Source organism: Chaetura pelagica, unplaced genomic scaffold, assembly GCF_000747805.2.
Source record: "Chaetura pelagica isolate M959 unplaced genomic scaffold, ChaPel_1.0 scaffold69, whole genome shotgun sequence".
Classification (NCBI taxonomy): domain Eukaryota; kingdom Metazoa; phylum Chordata; class Aves; order Apodiformes; family Apodidae; genus Chaetura; species Chaetura pelagica.
In genome coordinates, this window is record NW_009970724.1 from 6600724 (window position 1) to 6618555 (window position 17832).

The following is a 17832-nucleotide window of genomic DNA, read 5'->3' on the forward strand; positions in this document are numbered from 1 at the left end:
GTCTCAGACCCAAGTTTATGGTTCTGCTCTGAAGCTGTTTTTTTTCTCAAAAGTTGGGAATAAAATCTGTAAATTGTAGACACAGGCTTGAGATACAAAATGATATATGGAGAGAAAAACTAAGTACCAATTCAGAACATAGCATTGCACCCATCCAACCAAAAATTGGTGTGTATGGAGTAGTTAGTTACAGGAAAGACTTATTTGCTAATTAGAGTTAAGAAAAAAACACGTTATTCTTGCTTATCATATTTATTCACTCTAAGTGGAAAAAATCTGACAGTCAGAATGGATTTGACTCATTACCATACATACTGTCTATATTCCCTGTTCACATACATTTCAACTGAAGAAGAAAAATACATATTTTAAAAGAACAGTTTATAAATTCATTTGATAAACAGGCTTCCAATAAAATTGTGAAAGTTAGAAGGAAAGATTTTTCAAGACTCATGTTTTCTGAGGCAAAACACTTAAAATAAAGCACACCTGACATCTGACTTCCATATACCTCAGAGGTTTTCTATGTAGTCTTCATTAAGGTGTACCTACTAAATGTTTCACAGTACCAGAGCATGAGTTCCTCCATCAGCTTCACAACCTGTCAACCAGATACTCACTATAAACAATGCTTCTATAAAAAGGACAGTTCAAATACAAAAAAGAAGAGGGCATTAGCAGTCAAGTTTCTTTGGGAGATAGTACATTGCATTTGGTTCTGACTTCCTTACAAACAGCAGCAGACAAAAAGCATGGTAATCGTTTTCAATTACTTGAAGCTCTTCAGTTTTCAGAGCATTTATAAAAACAGGTCTGATTATAATAAACTGATATTTGCATAATTAACTTTGAAACAAAGCATTTTGTTAGTGATAAATGCATTAAGAGCTGAAATATGTTAAGACAAGCTATTCTGTTTGTCAGCCTGTCAGATGTGTGCTGAAGCTTCCCCTTCTAATTACAAGATGTTTAGTGCAGCACAACAGATAATTTAAAATTAATATAGAAGCTGGAATGTTTTTTCAGTTGTAGCACACTACATCTGAGAAGATTACCATGAGAAAACATGAAAATGAAAGAGGACTGAAAGCAATGATTTATAGACGTTGTAATTTTTCACTTAGAAATTCTTCCACACTATCTGTATTCCACTTGAGGATGCTCAGTTCTTCTGCAATGTTCCCACTGTCGTCTAGTAGCTTTAGTACAGGGTCAGAACCACGCACATACTGCAGGGAAAAAAAAATAAAATTCCATTACTTTGGCCTGGGAAATTGGCACTCCCTCTCCCCCACCCACACAATTAATTTAAAGCAATTTCGAAAAACAGTGAAACATCCAGAGAGTACTTAAAAATGGAGCACTAAATTAAATCAGAGTATTCTGGGCAAACTTCGGCAATACAATTTGTGCTAAAAAAATCAACCTAAAAAGCCAAAGCTTAAAATTTAGAATTCTTAAAGAAAAAACAAGCTTGGTTGTTCATGAGAATGCTCAATGCTACAATTATTCCAGTGCCACAAATTTTGTTCTGATGTTATGAATTTCATTACTAGAGTGTTTAACACCAATGTATTCTAATTTTCTTGAAGAAAACATATCTATAAAAATCAAATTAAGCTTATGAGATCAGTCTTTCAGCTTGTTCTCTCCCATGCTGCTACCTCCTCTCCAACATTTTTTCTCCTACTGCCAGACTCAAAGGAGTGGAGTTCAAAAGCTAGAGTTTGTGTGCATGTGTCTAGGCAAAGGAAGAACTGCTAAGAGGGAGACACCATAATGGAGCTCTGAAGACAGAGAAATGCTGTAAGTTGCATGCCCCACTAGCAGCAGTTGGCCAGTTGTTTGCAGCTCTGGATTAGATGCCTTCTTGCCTAGTCCTAAGGAATGAGGGTGGGAGAAAAGGAGGAACCCTAAGGGATGAAGAAGCCTCATTTTGCAGGAAATGGAAACACATCAATTTAAAAGCAGCAAGTATTTATCTTGAGATCCTGAACACAGTTACTTGCCTTAACAGCTAGGAAACAGCTTCAGTTCAGACTTCTGACATGCATTTAATGTCAAAGAGGAAAGTGGAGGAATAGATCAAATGCAGAGATGTGTGTGTATGTCAGAAATATCTACTATGTAAGCTAAAGCATATGCAGGGAAGCAGTGCCATAAGCACAAATATTCTACTTCAGCTGTGTGAAGTTACTGAAATTAGATTATTGAATCAAGCAGCTGAATGATTTTTCTCATATAATCAATAGCTTTTTTACTATTTCAGAAATCTCCAGTTGCTTTAACAGTTCAAATTTCTACTATCAATTTCGAATGTAATCACATTCTTGCCTGCTGTGTTGTTATCTGTGCTTGCTAGGCTTTGCTGGTAAATAATACTTTAATGCTTCTGAAGACTGACTAAGTCACAAAATATGTAATGCAAATAAAAGCTTTAGAAAGTATTAGAAGGCTCTAAACATTTGAGTTTATGGAAAGATTTTCCCAGAATTATTTTACTTTACCCTACTGAGCTAACCTACTTGATTTTACTTAAGGAAGCTAGTGGCATCTCTAATCCATTTTCCAAAAGTCTTATAAAATAAATATCAGAGCCATTTGCACTGATTTTCTGGTAGTGCTTTGTACCAATTGTAGTCTAGACTGCTTTGATGTTCAATGAAGTTACAGAGTTTAAAATAAAAATGAATCAGTCAGACATGCAGAAGGAAAGCTTTAGAAAGAAACTGGAGGACACAGAGACATGAATGCATGAGACAGACAGAGGAAATCTGTTTTAGATGGAATCTGCTGCTGAGAAGACAAATCACTTATTGCTGCCATGCATAGCTATGAGGTGATTCCAGATGGTGCCATTTGCTGAATAGAGATGGGAACAGAAGATGTAAGAATCAAGATGTATATCTCTGAAGTACACTGGAAATTCACACAGGATTTTAAGAGGAAGATGAAGCCTTAGACTAGACCCCGAAATCAAAGAATTGTTTTGAGATTAAGGCAGTGCAGCTTATGCAACTTTGCATATATGCAAAGTCGTAAGAAACACCATTGATTTTATGCATTTCTATAAAGCTGGATGTTTGAAACCACAGAGAAAAACAGAATCATGGAACACAGCAGGGAAACTCTGAGAAGAAGGAGAAAAATCTAGGAATCACTAAATGTTTGGAAATGGCAGCTCCATCAGAAAATGAAAGAATAGAACAGGAGAAAAGGAAACTATGGCAGAATAAACTTGACATCCAAAGAGAAAGGACTGCATGCAAGCATTCATCACATTCTTTTGCCATGGATTATGGATATTTTTTCTTGCATTAATAACAAACAAATAACAACAACAACAACAAACCCCCAAATCTCAGCAACAACAAAGAATGGATACTAAACAGCTACTGAGTAATAAACGAGTAACTGCCTCCACTAAGCTTAATTCTTTCTAACATCCCAAATAAAAAAGTTAGGTTACTACTCACCTTGATTTGCAGTCCCCTGAAGAGTTTTGGCTTATCACTCCTGACAAAAGCTATGGTTTGGGGAAATGAAAGAAAGAAAATCAAACTCTTTTCCACTTGCAGAAGGTAAATTTACATTCAAACTAGCATAGCTCAAATTATGTCTTTTGGAATGATGCTGTAGAAGGTATTTTACTGTTAAAATTCTTGATACCCTCACAACATCAGTAATATTGAACCTATTATGCCTAAGGAACACCCAATTTTTGCTTGTATTCCAAAAGAGCTCAATATCTGCTTGGATTTCTCTCCCAACACTAGTGCAACTGTCAGTATCAGTTTATCTGCATACACAACTGACAGTCTTCAGCAGACTGTCCCATATGCTGCTGCGATCTGCAAATGTGAGGAATTAAGAGGGATCAAAATCTGCAGCAGATTTTGTGAGGAGGCTGAACATGACACGTCCCATCAACATGTTCCACACGACCTGCAACAGTGCGGGTGAAAGGGCACAGGGGAACTGGGGGAGGTGTGTGTTATTCTTGCAAACAAGACGGACAGTCTTGTTTTGCAGAGATAGCTGAGCTTACATGTCAAAAACCAGGAAGAAAACAAGAACAGAAAACAAGAAAGAAAGCTGGTATTGCCTCTTGACATTCCTAAAGGTTATCAGCTTTACGATGAATTCTATGGCCTGTCATACAGCTACATGGAGGAAAGTTCAGGTCTGAGGTCCCTTGGAGTATTAATCAGCAAAAAGCCAGCATTAATAGCAGCATAGTCCCTGTTTCCCTACAACACAACCCAGGCCTTAACTTTACAAAGACTGTATTAACTATTCCAGGACAAAGTGTGAGCATAATCCCCCTACTTCCGAACACTTTGGCCTAATGAATGTCTGTGTTCTACAAGTATTTAAAATTTAGGTAACAGTGTCATCTTCATTGCTCCTTCTTAGATTCAGGTTATACCAAAGGGTGAGTTTAGTATTTGTACTGCCACTAAGTGGATTCAAGACACTCCCATAGTATGTGAGTAGAATCACCCAAAGATGAACCCTGTTGATATGGACTGACTCTTACAAAGGTACTAGCTGCACGTTAAAGCAGTTTTTTAAGGTTAGACAACAATGAATCTGGCTTACTGCTCTTCATGCCAACCCCTCTTCAGTGATGCACTATTAAAAGTGCAAATCATAAAGCTATTAGAGCAAGGGACTACAACACAACCCAGGCCTTAACTTTACAAAGACTGTATTAACTATTCCAGGACAAAGTGTGAGCATAATCCCCCTACTTCCGAACACTTTGGCCTAATGAATGTCTGTGTTCTACAAGTATTTAAAATTTAGGTAACAGTGTCATCTTCATTGCTCCTTCTTAGATTCAGGTTATACCAAAGGGTGAGTTTAGTATTTGTACTGCCACTAAGTGGATTCAAGACACTCCCATAGTATGTGAGTAGAATCACCCAAAGATGAACCCTGTTGATATGGACTGACTCTTACAAAGGTACTAGCTGCACGTTAAAGCAGTTTTTTAAGGTTAGACAACAATGAATCTCTTACAAATGGCAACATATTCAGCTGGTGCATGGAGGGGGGTGCAACCTCAGGACCAGTGTTTCATACCGCCTTGCAAAGTGTAATGCTTTCCTCCATCATTGTAACCATGTCTCCTAACACCTTTACACCTATCCCTGTACTACTGTAGACAGTTACCTTAACACTTTTTCAGTATATATATGCAGAATGGTATATATTTTCTTCCCTCTTCCACTGTGCTCGTGACACAGATCAAAAGCATACACCTTGCCTGCTGCACCAACCACTACATAGTATAAACAAGTTGAAAAAATACCAACAGCCCAATAAGCTGCCAGACATACTAGACACCTGAAGAAGAAAGTAAGGCTTTTCATTCTTTCTATAGAACTATACACTAAAGTCATATCCCAAGTTGTACTTGTACAGTTTATACTTGTACAATCTCAAATAGCACTAACTAACCGGTACATGCTCACATACTGCAGTTCAATTCTGATTTAACCTCACAAAGACATTATTTTCAACTTCAGTGTTTCCCATGTCCTTGTGACCTGTTAGTTGTCTTGGTGGTCATCAACAGTAAAATGCAAATAAGTGGCAAAGATATTTCTCATTCTTTGTTAAGTCCACAGCATGTCAAACTATTTCATGGGTAATTTTTCCACCTTTTTTTTTTTTTTTGTTTTTTTTTTCCCCAATTTAAATCTAAAGCCAGAATCAGTCTCTAGGTATTTATATGAAAAGGAAGTTGTAAGAAGCAAGCAGTCAGTACACTGGGTAACTTTAAGAAAAAAACTTGAAGAAAAAAAGTGTAGAAGCATAGTAAAATGGATAAAGTTTCAGAAGCAAATCTGAACTGTGGAACTCCATTGTATTAAAGAATAGCCTTTGGGGGTTAACTCAGGTTACAGCAGTTTAAGCGTGTAACAGGTGTGAGGATTTGTTACTTGAGTGACAGATGAAAAGCCCATTTGGACATGAGTGGCTGTTCTCTGCTGCAGTGTTGGACTCAACAAGCTCATAAAATGGGAACAGAATTAGGTGGAAGTAGAAAGTATTCTATAGGCAGTATTACATTTTGTTGCTTTAAAAGTAGCCATTACACATGCATGTCAAATGTCTAAATCTTCTGAAAGCTGAAGCATTACAGAACATTTTTTGTGAAATATTAGACATCTGGAATGAAATTGGTTTCTGTTAATGGCCTATTTATTTCTAATGCTGATCATAGTGACTTTCTGCATTAGTCACTTGAATTTGCAATGCAACAAAGAAAAACACTGTACAAATAACTTAATTTGTATATTCTCAATTTAGGAAGCTAAAGCGAGCAACTAATATCCTGAAATGCATTAAAAGTACATATTGTCTCATCAAACAAGAGCCTCTGAATCAAACTGATTAGGTTAAGAAGTCAGATGCAGCTACAGTGCATGTTTTGGGACATGTGGCTGCTTGCTTATCATACATGTGGTGCATATGCGCCACCTTCAGCACTGCCCCAACAATTACCCCTCTATACCCTGACATCAACATTGTTGCCTCCTACGAACCTGCCTCTGAAGGCTACTTGCACATCTTTACACCGCTGTTTAATAGTTTGATGTTGAACAATAAAATCCTAGCTATCTCCCCATTTCCTCTCCCTGTAGCAGCTTTAGAAATTACACACCACAGACAAACAAGCATTTATGGAATCCAACCATGAATAAGCAAGGAAGGCATTTTCCACTTTGACTTCCATCAGATGAACTGAGCTTGCTGCCATCATGCTATGTTCCGGTGAATTAAACACCAGACTAGAAGTCAGAGCTGTTCTACTACCAGCTTTGCAACTGTCCTTTCATATAAAGTTAAGAAAATCACTCCACCTTATGCTCTCAAAAACATGTGCAATCCCAAAGCATATGCCTTCCGTTTGAAGGCAACCCTGAGGTGAGCCCACAGAGCAGACTTGATGGCCATGCAATCTACTACAGCTGAAAGGCCAGAAGAGAGAATCAGCTGTGTATGGGCATTTGAAAAGCCTGCCCAGCACCAAACTTGTTTTGCAAAGAGAGGAAATACTAAAAAAGTGCTTTTAATGGCCCAAGAGCAGCCTCTGCCTATGAAAACAGTGGAAAGGCAAAACTCACTTCTGTCTTTATAATGTCCCTTTGTTTTGATACATAATGCCTCTTTGTTTTCAGAAAGTCTGAAAACCAGTCTGTTGGAATTAAAAGATGGAGTAGTAAGTGGAGATTATCAAGGAATCTAAGAATCCCTTGTGCCTAAATGGCAAGTCTGTGTATACACGTGAACACATCTGCACTATTCTGAAGTACAGTAGGATATATCATAATATAACTTCCTAGCCCAAAGTGTACGTGATGCCATCTCTCCATGCAGAGCTGCAGCTCTATATGTTAGGCAAAATTTCCTTGGCAGAGCTGACCACCTACTGTTAAATATTAAGGGCATGATCCGGACTACCAAGGATATTAACATTCAGGAATATTCACTTTATTTGGTTGCTGCTTTAGGAGCAAAGATCTCCTGCTTGATCTGTAACTAAAAAAATTAAAAAATGATGTTGAGAAAAAAAAATAAATCAAACTTATCTCTTAATATCTGAATGAGAGCCAATATATAATGGCAGTAAAATCTTGCACTAGTTTTCAAACAACTATGTGCACAGACAAACATTTTTAACCTTGTCTGTTTCTACATGAATCAGAAAGATCATAATGGCCTCAAAATCAGGAAGGCCTGGAGGAGATTAAAAAACCTTACTGTCTCTATTATATCAGCTTCAGATTTTAATGGCAGAAAAGCACAAGTCAGAACTAGTCAAATCTTCAGCACAAGGTCAGCCATAAATTTTTACTGCACAATTTTTCCTCCTGGTAAGCTAAAGCATATCTTCTGGCAAGAATCTAATGTGGTTAAGTATCTGCCAGTAATGGAAAAGTCCACTTGTTCAAACTTCTGATCTTTTTGTTATTCAAAAAAGCTGTGCTTTTAGTTTAGATTTATTCCATTGCTTACTGTTACAACACTTTTGAGGACAATGTATGCCCACAGGGATTCATCCCACTTTTTAAACTGGACATACCATTCTCAGTCAATGCTATTTTTCTAGCAAACAGAACCCTTTGGTTCTTTTAAACTCATGATGCTGTGTATGAATCCACAGCTTCATATTACAGATAAGTCTTAGAAAAAATGCTGATTATGCACTGAAAAGCAGCAGCATACTTTTTAATGAGGTGACTGTTCCTCAGTATTAGACCAAAAAAGCCCATTGTGTGATCAGGGCAAAGAATTGTTAGTGCTCTGAGAGCAACATGAGAAAGGAATGCTTCCATTGTCATTTATGAGTACAGAAGGAATGTTTCAAAATTAGTATAAAGGATGATCTATCTTTAGAGAAATATTTAAAATATTTTTGTGATGCATTTAAAGGTTTCACACACTGAAAGAGCAGCAGGAGGCACATGAATGATTACTATCTTTTAAAAGACATTTTATCTAATGGGTAACATGGTACTTTGTGCAACTCAATGCAGCACATACAACTTATTTTTAAATCTCCAAAGTAAGAAAGACTAAGTGTATACAAAATATGCTATAGGGAATAACTGAAGTGATCTAATGCTAACACACAAGATTATTAAAGTACATCTAAGATTATCTATAAATAGTTTTTTTGAGTTAATTTCAATACATAGAAAGCAAATGTGGTATTACTTAGCATAAACCAATAAAACAAAGGGCAATTTGTTTAACTTGACCCTGAACTTTTAGACACAAGCAGCTTGAAAGTAAAAAAAAAAAAAATACTAGAAACAAGTTTGTGCAAAATGTCATAGATTTATACATAAAAAAGCAAAAAAGGACTTGACCATTCCACGGACTTCACCATTTTGTACATGGAATGAACTCAAATAATGTTTTTATTGAGGCATTGCTAACTATCAAGTGTTGAACATATGGAAAAGAAAAGGAACCCATACAAAAGGAGGAGTAGCAGAGTGTTATTTTGTGAAGACAGGAAAACCCAAAATTTAATTATGTAAAAAATACCTAAGCATTGCTAAGACAACTGGCAATACTATAGCTAATAATGTGAATGTGTAAGTCACAGGAAATACAGGCAAACCAAAAGCATCAATTTCTTAATTAATTTCTCAGACTCTTTAGTAATTTGGTTTGGGGACAAACACATGCTTTGCAGTTTTAAAGACTGCATGAGCCTGCTTCAGAAGATACCATGAGGGCCTAGTGAAAACACAGAACTACAGCAGACATCAAGCACTCATTTACATTTTAAAGTCTACAGCTCTTTACCTTTTGTGGATCTGAGTTTGAGATAAGAATTTAAATTTAAGAATTTATATGGCATATCAATAACTACTATTTGTAGTCCATTAATCAAGTTGCAATGCAGCTGTTCATGGTTTTATACAAAGCACCACATGCTTTCAAAAGCAAATCCAAGACAGAGCTCTGATCAAGCCTGAGGAAAAAACTTCACAAAAAACCAGACAGGCTACTTTGTAAAAGCAGTAGGGCAAGAGATATTTCTGAATCTGAAGAGAAGTACTGTTTTAGTTTGTATAGGGCATGTTTACAAAAAATTATGGTAAAAGTATGCATGTCTCCCACTACAAACCCCTACATTCCTTAATGAATTTTACTAACTTTCCTATCAATGTAAGATTTAAGGTTAATATAACTTTCTAACTTCCTTTCACCAATATTTAAGAATTACAGATTATAAATAACCAGGAAAGCAGCGATCTTAGCTAAAAATACAATCCCACAACAAATTACAAATAGCTAAAAGAATCCCCCTCACACTTGCAGAACTTGGGCTAGATAGTAGAGTGCTTGCTGACTCTGAAGTTAGAGGGTCTAACATAGTTGCATATTGCATGAGTTCAAGGATTAAGGACCTTGTTTCTGTAACAGATTTGCTGGGAGCATATCCATTTCTTAAGGAAGAGAGTCACACAGGGGGAGGTGAGAGTTATTCTATCAATGAACAAAAAGAATGCAGAGAAATATGAAAGAAGCATTCAGTGAAGAAACCCAGCCTCATTCAGCTTTTGTTAAACAAACTGGAAAGAACATAGCAGTCTAGACACTGTGATCTCCTATCTCATCAGCAGCAGAACATGGCTGCCACTGAAAAGTCAACTCCAAACAAATGTGCTAGATTAATCACTGACCCAGCTAATTTATTATTCTATTTCAGAGCCTTAGTTTTATGGATGTCAGCCAAAACCTGACACATTTTCTGTTACCTGGTATAATAAGATATTGCTTAATCTACAAATCCTGTCACTTACGTTTTCAGTGTTCTACTTTGATGGAGTGCTTTTAAATGATAAACATTTTCAAAGTTTTATACAGAAAAATTGAAAATATATATGTAATATAGGAATTTATTTTATAGTACAGCACTTATGATGGAGCAATTTATTTTTAAGGGAAACTTAGCAGGAAAAATATTTCAGTACCAAACTTATTAAAGAGACTTACAGAAATGTGGTCTATTACCTGACTTACTACAAGAAGCTGTATTTGAAAAACATAATGTACATCCTTGGCTATTCTCACAAAACCATTTAGTAGTTTGTCAAGATATTACAAAGACTAACATTCAGTTTAAGATTGAGATAACCCTGATGATGAGGTTTTTTTCATCCTCCTGCTGAGAACTACATTTTTTTCATCACTTGTCACTTCTTTGCTTTCCCAGTATCTATATATTCCATATGTAATGATTCTCACATTTCAGGCACACAGGTGTATTCAGCAACTATTTGTAGCTAAAAAATATATAACCAGTAATTTTGATAAAAATTTTGATAAAGGACCACAGAGTATTGCACTTACTAACCACAAGCAAAGCACAGGTTTTTCCAATGTGTAACTTACTTTACTTTGTAACTCTAACAAACCTTTATTAATTCAACAGATTTTAATCCCTAACTATGTAAAGATATGAATCTCATTATAGAACAAAACAAAATCGAACCACTGTTCATCCTTTGGCCAAATAAAATACAATGCAGAAGTCACCCATGACAAATCAAGCTGTGGGCATAAGCCAATTGACAAAACAATTTACACACATAATGAAAGGTGAAGACTTCACTGTCAGATACAGACACACTAATCCAAGACATTCTAATACATATACAATCCTGCAATCAGTGGTGGCATTTTGTGTATATTCTGCAAAAAAAACAACAACCCAACAAAATCCTAGCAGAAGCTATGGGAAAGAAATCACAGTTACTTTCAACAAGACATTGTCAATGACAGGTTGCATAGTCCAATGAAGCCTACAAAGACAACGGTTCAAAAACAGGCAGCATGACCTTCAGGAAACCTAACTTCCATAGCAAATATCCAAGTGAAAAGCTTAAATAAAAACACGTTTTGAATGTTAATGTCTTAATATAGAGACATTAAATACTGTTTCTGGTAGAAGTTAAAACTAAAGTAATCAGAGGTTAATACTAATGTGAGGACAAATACCAGCTGGAAGAACATACCAGGTTTTAGAATTTCTAAATATTCTCTTAAAATGTATCCTATCTTCCAACCTGTTCTAATACCCTAGCAGTACCTTCAGTCAAGATAACTTTAGATCGGGTAACTACAGAAATTGGTGACAAAAAGGCAAAAAGATAAAGGCAGTCTTTTTTTCTCATTGTACCAAGGAAGAACTGGTAGTCGAAACAGAGAATCTACTGAAAAAAGAATACTAGAATTCCCTTTTAGGACCTACACATGAAGGTAAGTGAGGACATAATGTAGGCTGGAGTCAGACTAACAGGCTGACCTTTTCCTTCAAACCTATAGCTCAAAAGAGCACTTAACTATTACAAATTCACAGCCATAAAGAAGCTGCATGAATGGGCAATACCAGTTGGGAATGTTTTTACCTTTGCTAAATTTGAATGGTTATAGAGATAACATGGATTCTCTGAAATGAAGTTAATATCCTTACGCCCCTGTAGTAGGACAAGTAATATATACAATTTTTGGTTTGGCATTTTAACATGGTGAGAAGAGAAAATGGGTTTGCTCTGGTCTTGCAGTCAAGGAACTGAACTGTGTGTTATTAGATGTGGCAGGAGTGGGTCTAAAGCAGTTTAACTTATGTTAATCTTAACCTATTCTAAAATCCTTTCTTTTCCCAACGTATTTGTCAGTTATCCTGTAAGTAGGGAGGTATTAATCCTGGACATGGCAGACAGACATGTGCTGTTTGTGCCATTTTATGTCTAAGGCTAGATTATTCTTTCTCCTCTATGTCCAAAACACAGTATTAGGATCTTCATTACAGGACAAAAAAAATAAGAAAGCAAAGTACTACTATCACCTAAACTCTTCCTCCACCTACAATAAAATTCCAGTTTTAAACTTCTCACAGATGTTTTTCCTGCAACTTTCTCCTACCACATACCAATTTTCCTTTTCACTACTGTATTCCATACACTGTAGTTGACTGTCATCATCCACTGACAAAACAATTATACTGCAGGATCTGTGAAACAAAAGTAATTTCATAAGTGCACAATATAATTTAATCTATCAATTACTGGAGACCAGTTCCGTGAATCTCAGATAAATGCAACTTTCCTGATATAATACACGAAATATATGACTACTTGTAGTAGTTGTTAAAAGCATATTGTGTCACTGTGCTGTGACAGTATTTAATATTTGAAAGAACTGAAATGGCTTTACTTACCCTGGACTTGAGGGAACCTCCCCAATTTTCATCCACATACCTCTAGGACAGCTCCTGCATAAAGCTGTAATAATAAACAGATGCAGTTAATGACATAAAAAAATTTAAATTACTAGTTTACTTATGGTATATTATCTGCTGAACTGTTTTTTTTTGAGGAGACATTTTCTTCAGTGAGGCGTTGGAACAGGCTGCCCAAGGAGGTGGTGGAGGCACCGTCCCTGGAGGTGTTAAAAAATGGGTGGACATGGTGTTTCAGGAGATAGTGGTTAGCGGTTGTTGAGCAGATGGTTGGATTTTATGATCTTGGAAGTCTTTTCCAATCTTGATGATTCTATGACAATATGCTATTATCTTGATGGTAACTAAAGACAAGTAAGATACTAAATAGAATCACAATTCCAGACCTGTCTCTGATTTATGTGATAACTGCCTGTTCACTCAAGATACATCCTAATTTCCATTCATATATCAAAAATGGAAAAACAGGAAAAATAAGATAATTTGATATACTGCTGCTGGAAGCAAAGCTGCTTTTTTTAAAAAACAAAAACAACTGGATGTGCTACAATAGGAACTATGGACTAGTAACAGGAAAACAACATTCAACAACTCTATCAGCAACCCTATATTTAGATATTATTTTGCACACTCACTAAGACACCAAACATTTATACTGGTTCCCTGACACTGACAGTTATATACATTTTTCTATCAAGAAGTTAGTATAAAGATGTAGACAAAGGAATAAATAGCCTTTTTCTATCTAGTTAACTGATTATTTTATATACGTGTATAAAGAACTACGCACATCCAAGTTTAGGACAATGGTAAAACGAGGATTTTGCAATTCTCATTACTGCAAATGTTTCTTACAGTTTACTTCTTATTTTCAAACGAGGATTTCTATGGAACAAGATCTAAAATACGCAAGACATCTTGTAACTACAAACTACTCCCAGTTTGTAACTCCTAGCCAATATCTGATAGAAAGACAGTTTAACAAAGAAAACAGCTCAATCATCGATGTCTATATTTTGAGCTTATAAAGGCTGCAACTGAAGTCCAACTGTGCTGGTACAAAAAAGTTCAGATTCATGCTGGTACAAACAGCTGCTCTCTAGATGGCTAAACAAGAAAAAAAGAAAAATCAATTGGCTTCATTTATAAGTCTAAACAAAGGTGTCTTTTGCCAGAAACACAGGTTTATTTGCATCACTTAGCCCACAACAAAAGCATACTTGTTAATATCTCCTGCTGCCACCATCCCATCATGTCCAGAGCCCATGTCCTCCAAACTTTCCTGTGAAGGCATTTACTGTGTTCAAGTATTACTAAGAATCACATGTATCTCTCAGTGAAGAGGCATACAAACATGATGAGTCAGTTCATGACACAATGCTGAACTCATAACTTAGTTAATTTTAAAATAATGCTTCACTTGTTTGAATGCTCATGAAAGTGAGTTCAGTACTACAACCAGTGAAATAAAGACTCTGAACTATGCTAGAGTCCATTTTAACATCCAAAACAAGTGCTGTTATGATTTCCAGGCTGAGTCATGTCTGCATCTATAAAAATAGTATGGTTTCTAAGGCTACTGTGACAAAATCTGAAGTCTTTCCTCATCTTTTACAAGGCATTGACTTGAGTTAAATTTCATTCAAAAGCTTTTTGCAAGCATCTCTAATTGTTCACACTGATGAAATGAAGATGGCTCTTCATTTGTTTGAGAGGAGGAAAACACGACTATCAGTCATGTCTGCTTTAACGATGAAGGAAAGGGCTTATAATAACAGAATAAAACGCTATTCACAAAAGAGTAGTGTTAAATATATATATATATAAATAAAAAAAATTGCAAGCATCTCTAATTGTTCACACTGATGAAATGAAGATGGCTCTTCATTTGTTTGAGAGGAGGAAAACACGACTATCAGTCATGTCTGCTTTAACGATGAAGGAAAGGGCTTATAATAACAGAATAAAACGCTATTCACAAAAGAGTAGTGTTAAATATATATATATATAAATAAAAAAATAATTGTCCAGCAATTAAAACCATGGAACCTTAACTTAAGTGAAAGAAAAAATTTCACCTGTTATTAGGAAGGGAATTGAAGTAATTTCTGCAAGACAAAATTCCAGCAGTGCTTCACATATAAACAGATATGATGATGTTGCCACAATCACTCATGGTGAAAATTCCAGAAGAAAAACTGCATTCCTGGGAATGTTTTTACCTTTGCTAAATTTGAATGGTTATAGAGATAACATGGATTCTCTGAAATGAAGTTAATATCCTTACGCCCCTGTAGTAGGACAAGTAATATATACAATTTTTGGTTTGGCATTTTAACATGGTGAGAAGAGAAAATGGGTTTGCTCTGGTCTTGCAGTCAAGGAACTGAACTGTGTGTTATTAGATGTGGCAGGAGTGGGTCTAAAGCAGTTTAACTTATGTTAATCTTAACCTATTCTAAAATCCTTTCTTTTCCCAACGTATTTGTCAGTTATCCTGTAAGTAGGGAGGTATTAATCCTGGACATGGCAGACAGACATGTGCTGTTTGTGCCATTTTATGTCTAAGGCTAGATTATTCTTTCTCCTCTATGTCCAAAACACAGTATTAGGATCTTCATTACAGGACAAAAAAAATAAGAAAGCAAAGTACTACTATCACCTAAACTCTTCCTCCACCTACAATAAAATTCCAGTTTTAAACTTCTCACAGATGTTTTTCCTGCAACTTTCTCCTACCACATACCAATTTTCCTTTTCACTACTGTATTCCATACACTGTAGTTGACTGTCATCATCCACTGACAAAACAATTATACTGCAGGATCTGTGAAACAAAAGTAATTTCATAAGTGCACAATATAATTTAATCTATCAATTACTGGAGACCAGTTCCGTGAATCTCAGATAAATGCAACTTTCCTGATATAATACACGAAATATATGACTACTTGTAGTAGTTGTTAAAAGCATATTGTGTCACTGTGCTGTGACAGTATTTAATATTTGAAAGAACTGAAATGGCTTTACTTACCCTGGACTTGAGGGAACCTCCCCAATTTTCATCCACATACCTCTAGGACAGCTCCTGCATAAAGCTGTAATAATAAACAGATGCAGTTAATGACATAAAAAAATTTAAATTACTAGTTTACTTATGGTATATTATCTGCTGAACTGGTTTTTTTTGAGGAGACATTTTCTTCAGTGAGGCGTTGGAACAGGCTGCCCAAGGAGGTGGTGGAGGCACCGTCCCTGGAGGTGTTAAAAAATGGGTGGACATGGTGTTTCAGGAGATAGTGGTTAGCGGTTGTTGAGCAGATGGTTGGATTTTATGATCTTGGAAGTCTTTTCCAATCTTGATGATTCTATGACAATATGCTATTATCTTGATGGTAACTAAAGACAAGTAAGATACTAAATAGAATCACAATTCCAGACCTGTCTCTGATTTATGTGATAACTGCCTGTTCACTCAAGATACATCCTAATTTCCATTCATATATCAAAAATGGAAAAACAGGAAAAATAAGATAATTTGATATACTGCTGCTGGAAGCAAAGCTGCTTTTTTTAAAAAACAAAAACAACTGGATGTGCTACAATAGGAACTATGGACTAGTAACAGGAAAACAACATTCAACAACTCTATCAGCAACCCTATATTTAGATATTATTTTGCACACTCACTAAGACACCAAACATTTATACTGGTTCCCTGACACTGACAGTTATATACATTTTTCTATCAAGAAGTTAGTATAAAGATGTAGACAAAGGAATAAATAGCCTTTTTCTATCTAGTTAACTGATTATTTTATATACGTGTATAAAGAACTACGCACATCCAAGTTTAGGACAATGGTAAAACGAGGATTTTGCAATTCTCATTACTGCAAATGTTTCTTACAGTTTACTTCTTATTTTCAAACGAGGATTTCTATGGAACAAGATCTAAAATACGCAAGACATCTTGTAACTACAAACTACTCCCAGTTTGTAACTCCTAGCCAATATCTGATAGAAAGACAGTTTAACAAAGAAAACAGCTCAATCATCGATGTCTATATTTTGAGCTTATAAAGGCTGCAACTGAAGTCCAACTGTGCTGGTACAAAAAAGTTCAGATTCATGCTGGTACAAACAGCTGCTCTCTAGATGGCTAAACAAGAAAAAAAGAAAAATCAATTGGCTTCATTTATAAGTCTAAACAAAGGTGTCTTTTGCCAGAAACACAGGTTTATTTGCATCACTTAGCCCACAACAAAAGCATACTTGTTAATATCTCCTGCTGCCACCATCCCATCATGTCCAGAGCCCATGTCCTCCAAACTTTCCTGTGAAGGCATTTACTGTGTTCAAGTATTACTAAGAATCACATGTATCTCTCAGTGAAGAGGCATACAAACATGATGAGTCAGTTCATGACACAATGCTGAACTCATAACTTAGTTAATTTTAAAATAATGCTTCACTTGTTTGAATGCTCATGAAAGTGAGTTCAGTACTACAACCAGTGAAATAAAGACTCTGAACTATGCTAGAGTCCATTTTAACATCCAAAACAAGTGCTGTTATGATTTCCAGGCTGAGTCATGTCTGCATCTATAAAAATAGTATGGTTTCTAAGGCTACTGTGACAAAATCTGAAGTCTTTCCTCATCTTTTACAAGGCATTGACTTGAGTTAAATTTCATTCAAAAGCTTTTTGCAAGCATCTCTAATTGTTCACACTGATGAAATGAAGATGGCTCTTCATTTGTTTGAGAGGAGGAAAACACGACTATCAGTCATGTCTGCTTTAACGATGAAGGAAAGGGCTTATAATAACAGAATAAAACGCTATTCACAAAAGAGTAGTGTTAAATATATATATATATAAATAAAAAAAATAATTGTCCAGCAATTAAAACCATGGAACCTTAACTTAAGTGAAAGAAAAAATTTCACCTGTTATTAGGAAGGGAATTGAAGTAATTTCTGCAAGACAAAATTCCAGCAGTGCTTCACATATAAACAGATATGATGATGTTGCCACAATCACTCATGGTGAA

The 17832-nt window shown here is 35.8% G+C and overlaps 1 protein-coding gene across 1 annotated transcript in view; it reads right to left on the reverse strand.

Annotated features, from left to right (window-relative positions):
* Positions 1-233: 233 nt before the first annotated feature.
* LOC104396845 (15 kDa selenoprotein) overlaps positions 234-17832 on the reverse strand; it is a 27885-nt gene continuing 10286 nt past the window's right edge. The window contains 3 exon segments of the mRNA XM_010006742.1: positions 234-1229; positions 3477-3526; positions 15813-15876. Coding sequence (XP_010005044.1) covers positions 1098-1229; positions 3477-3526; positions 15813-15876 — 246 coding nt within the window. The 3' untranslated portion in view covers positions 234-1097.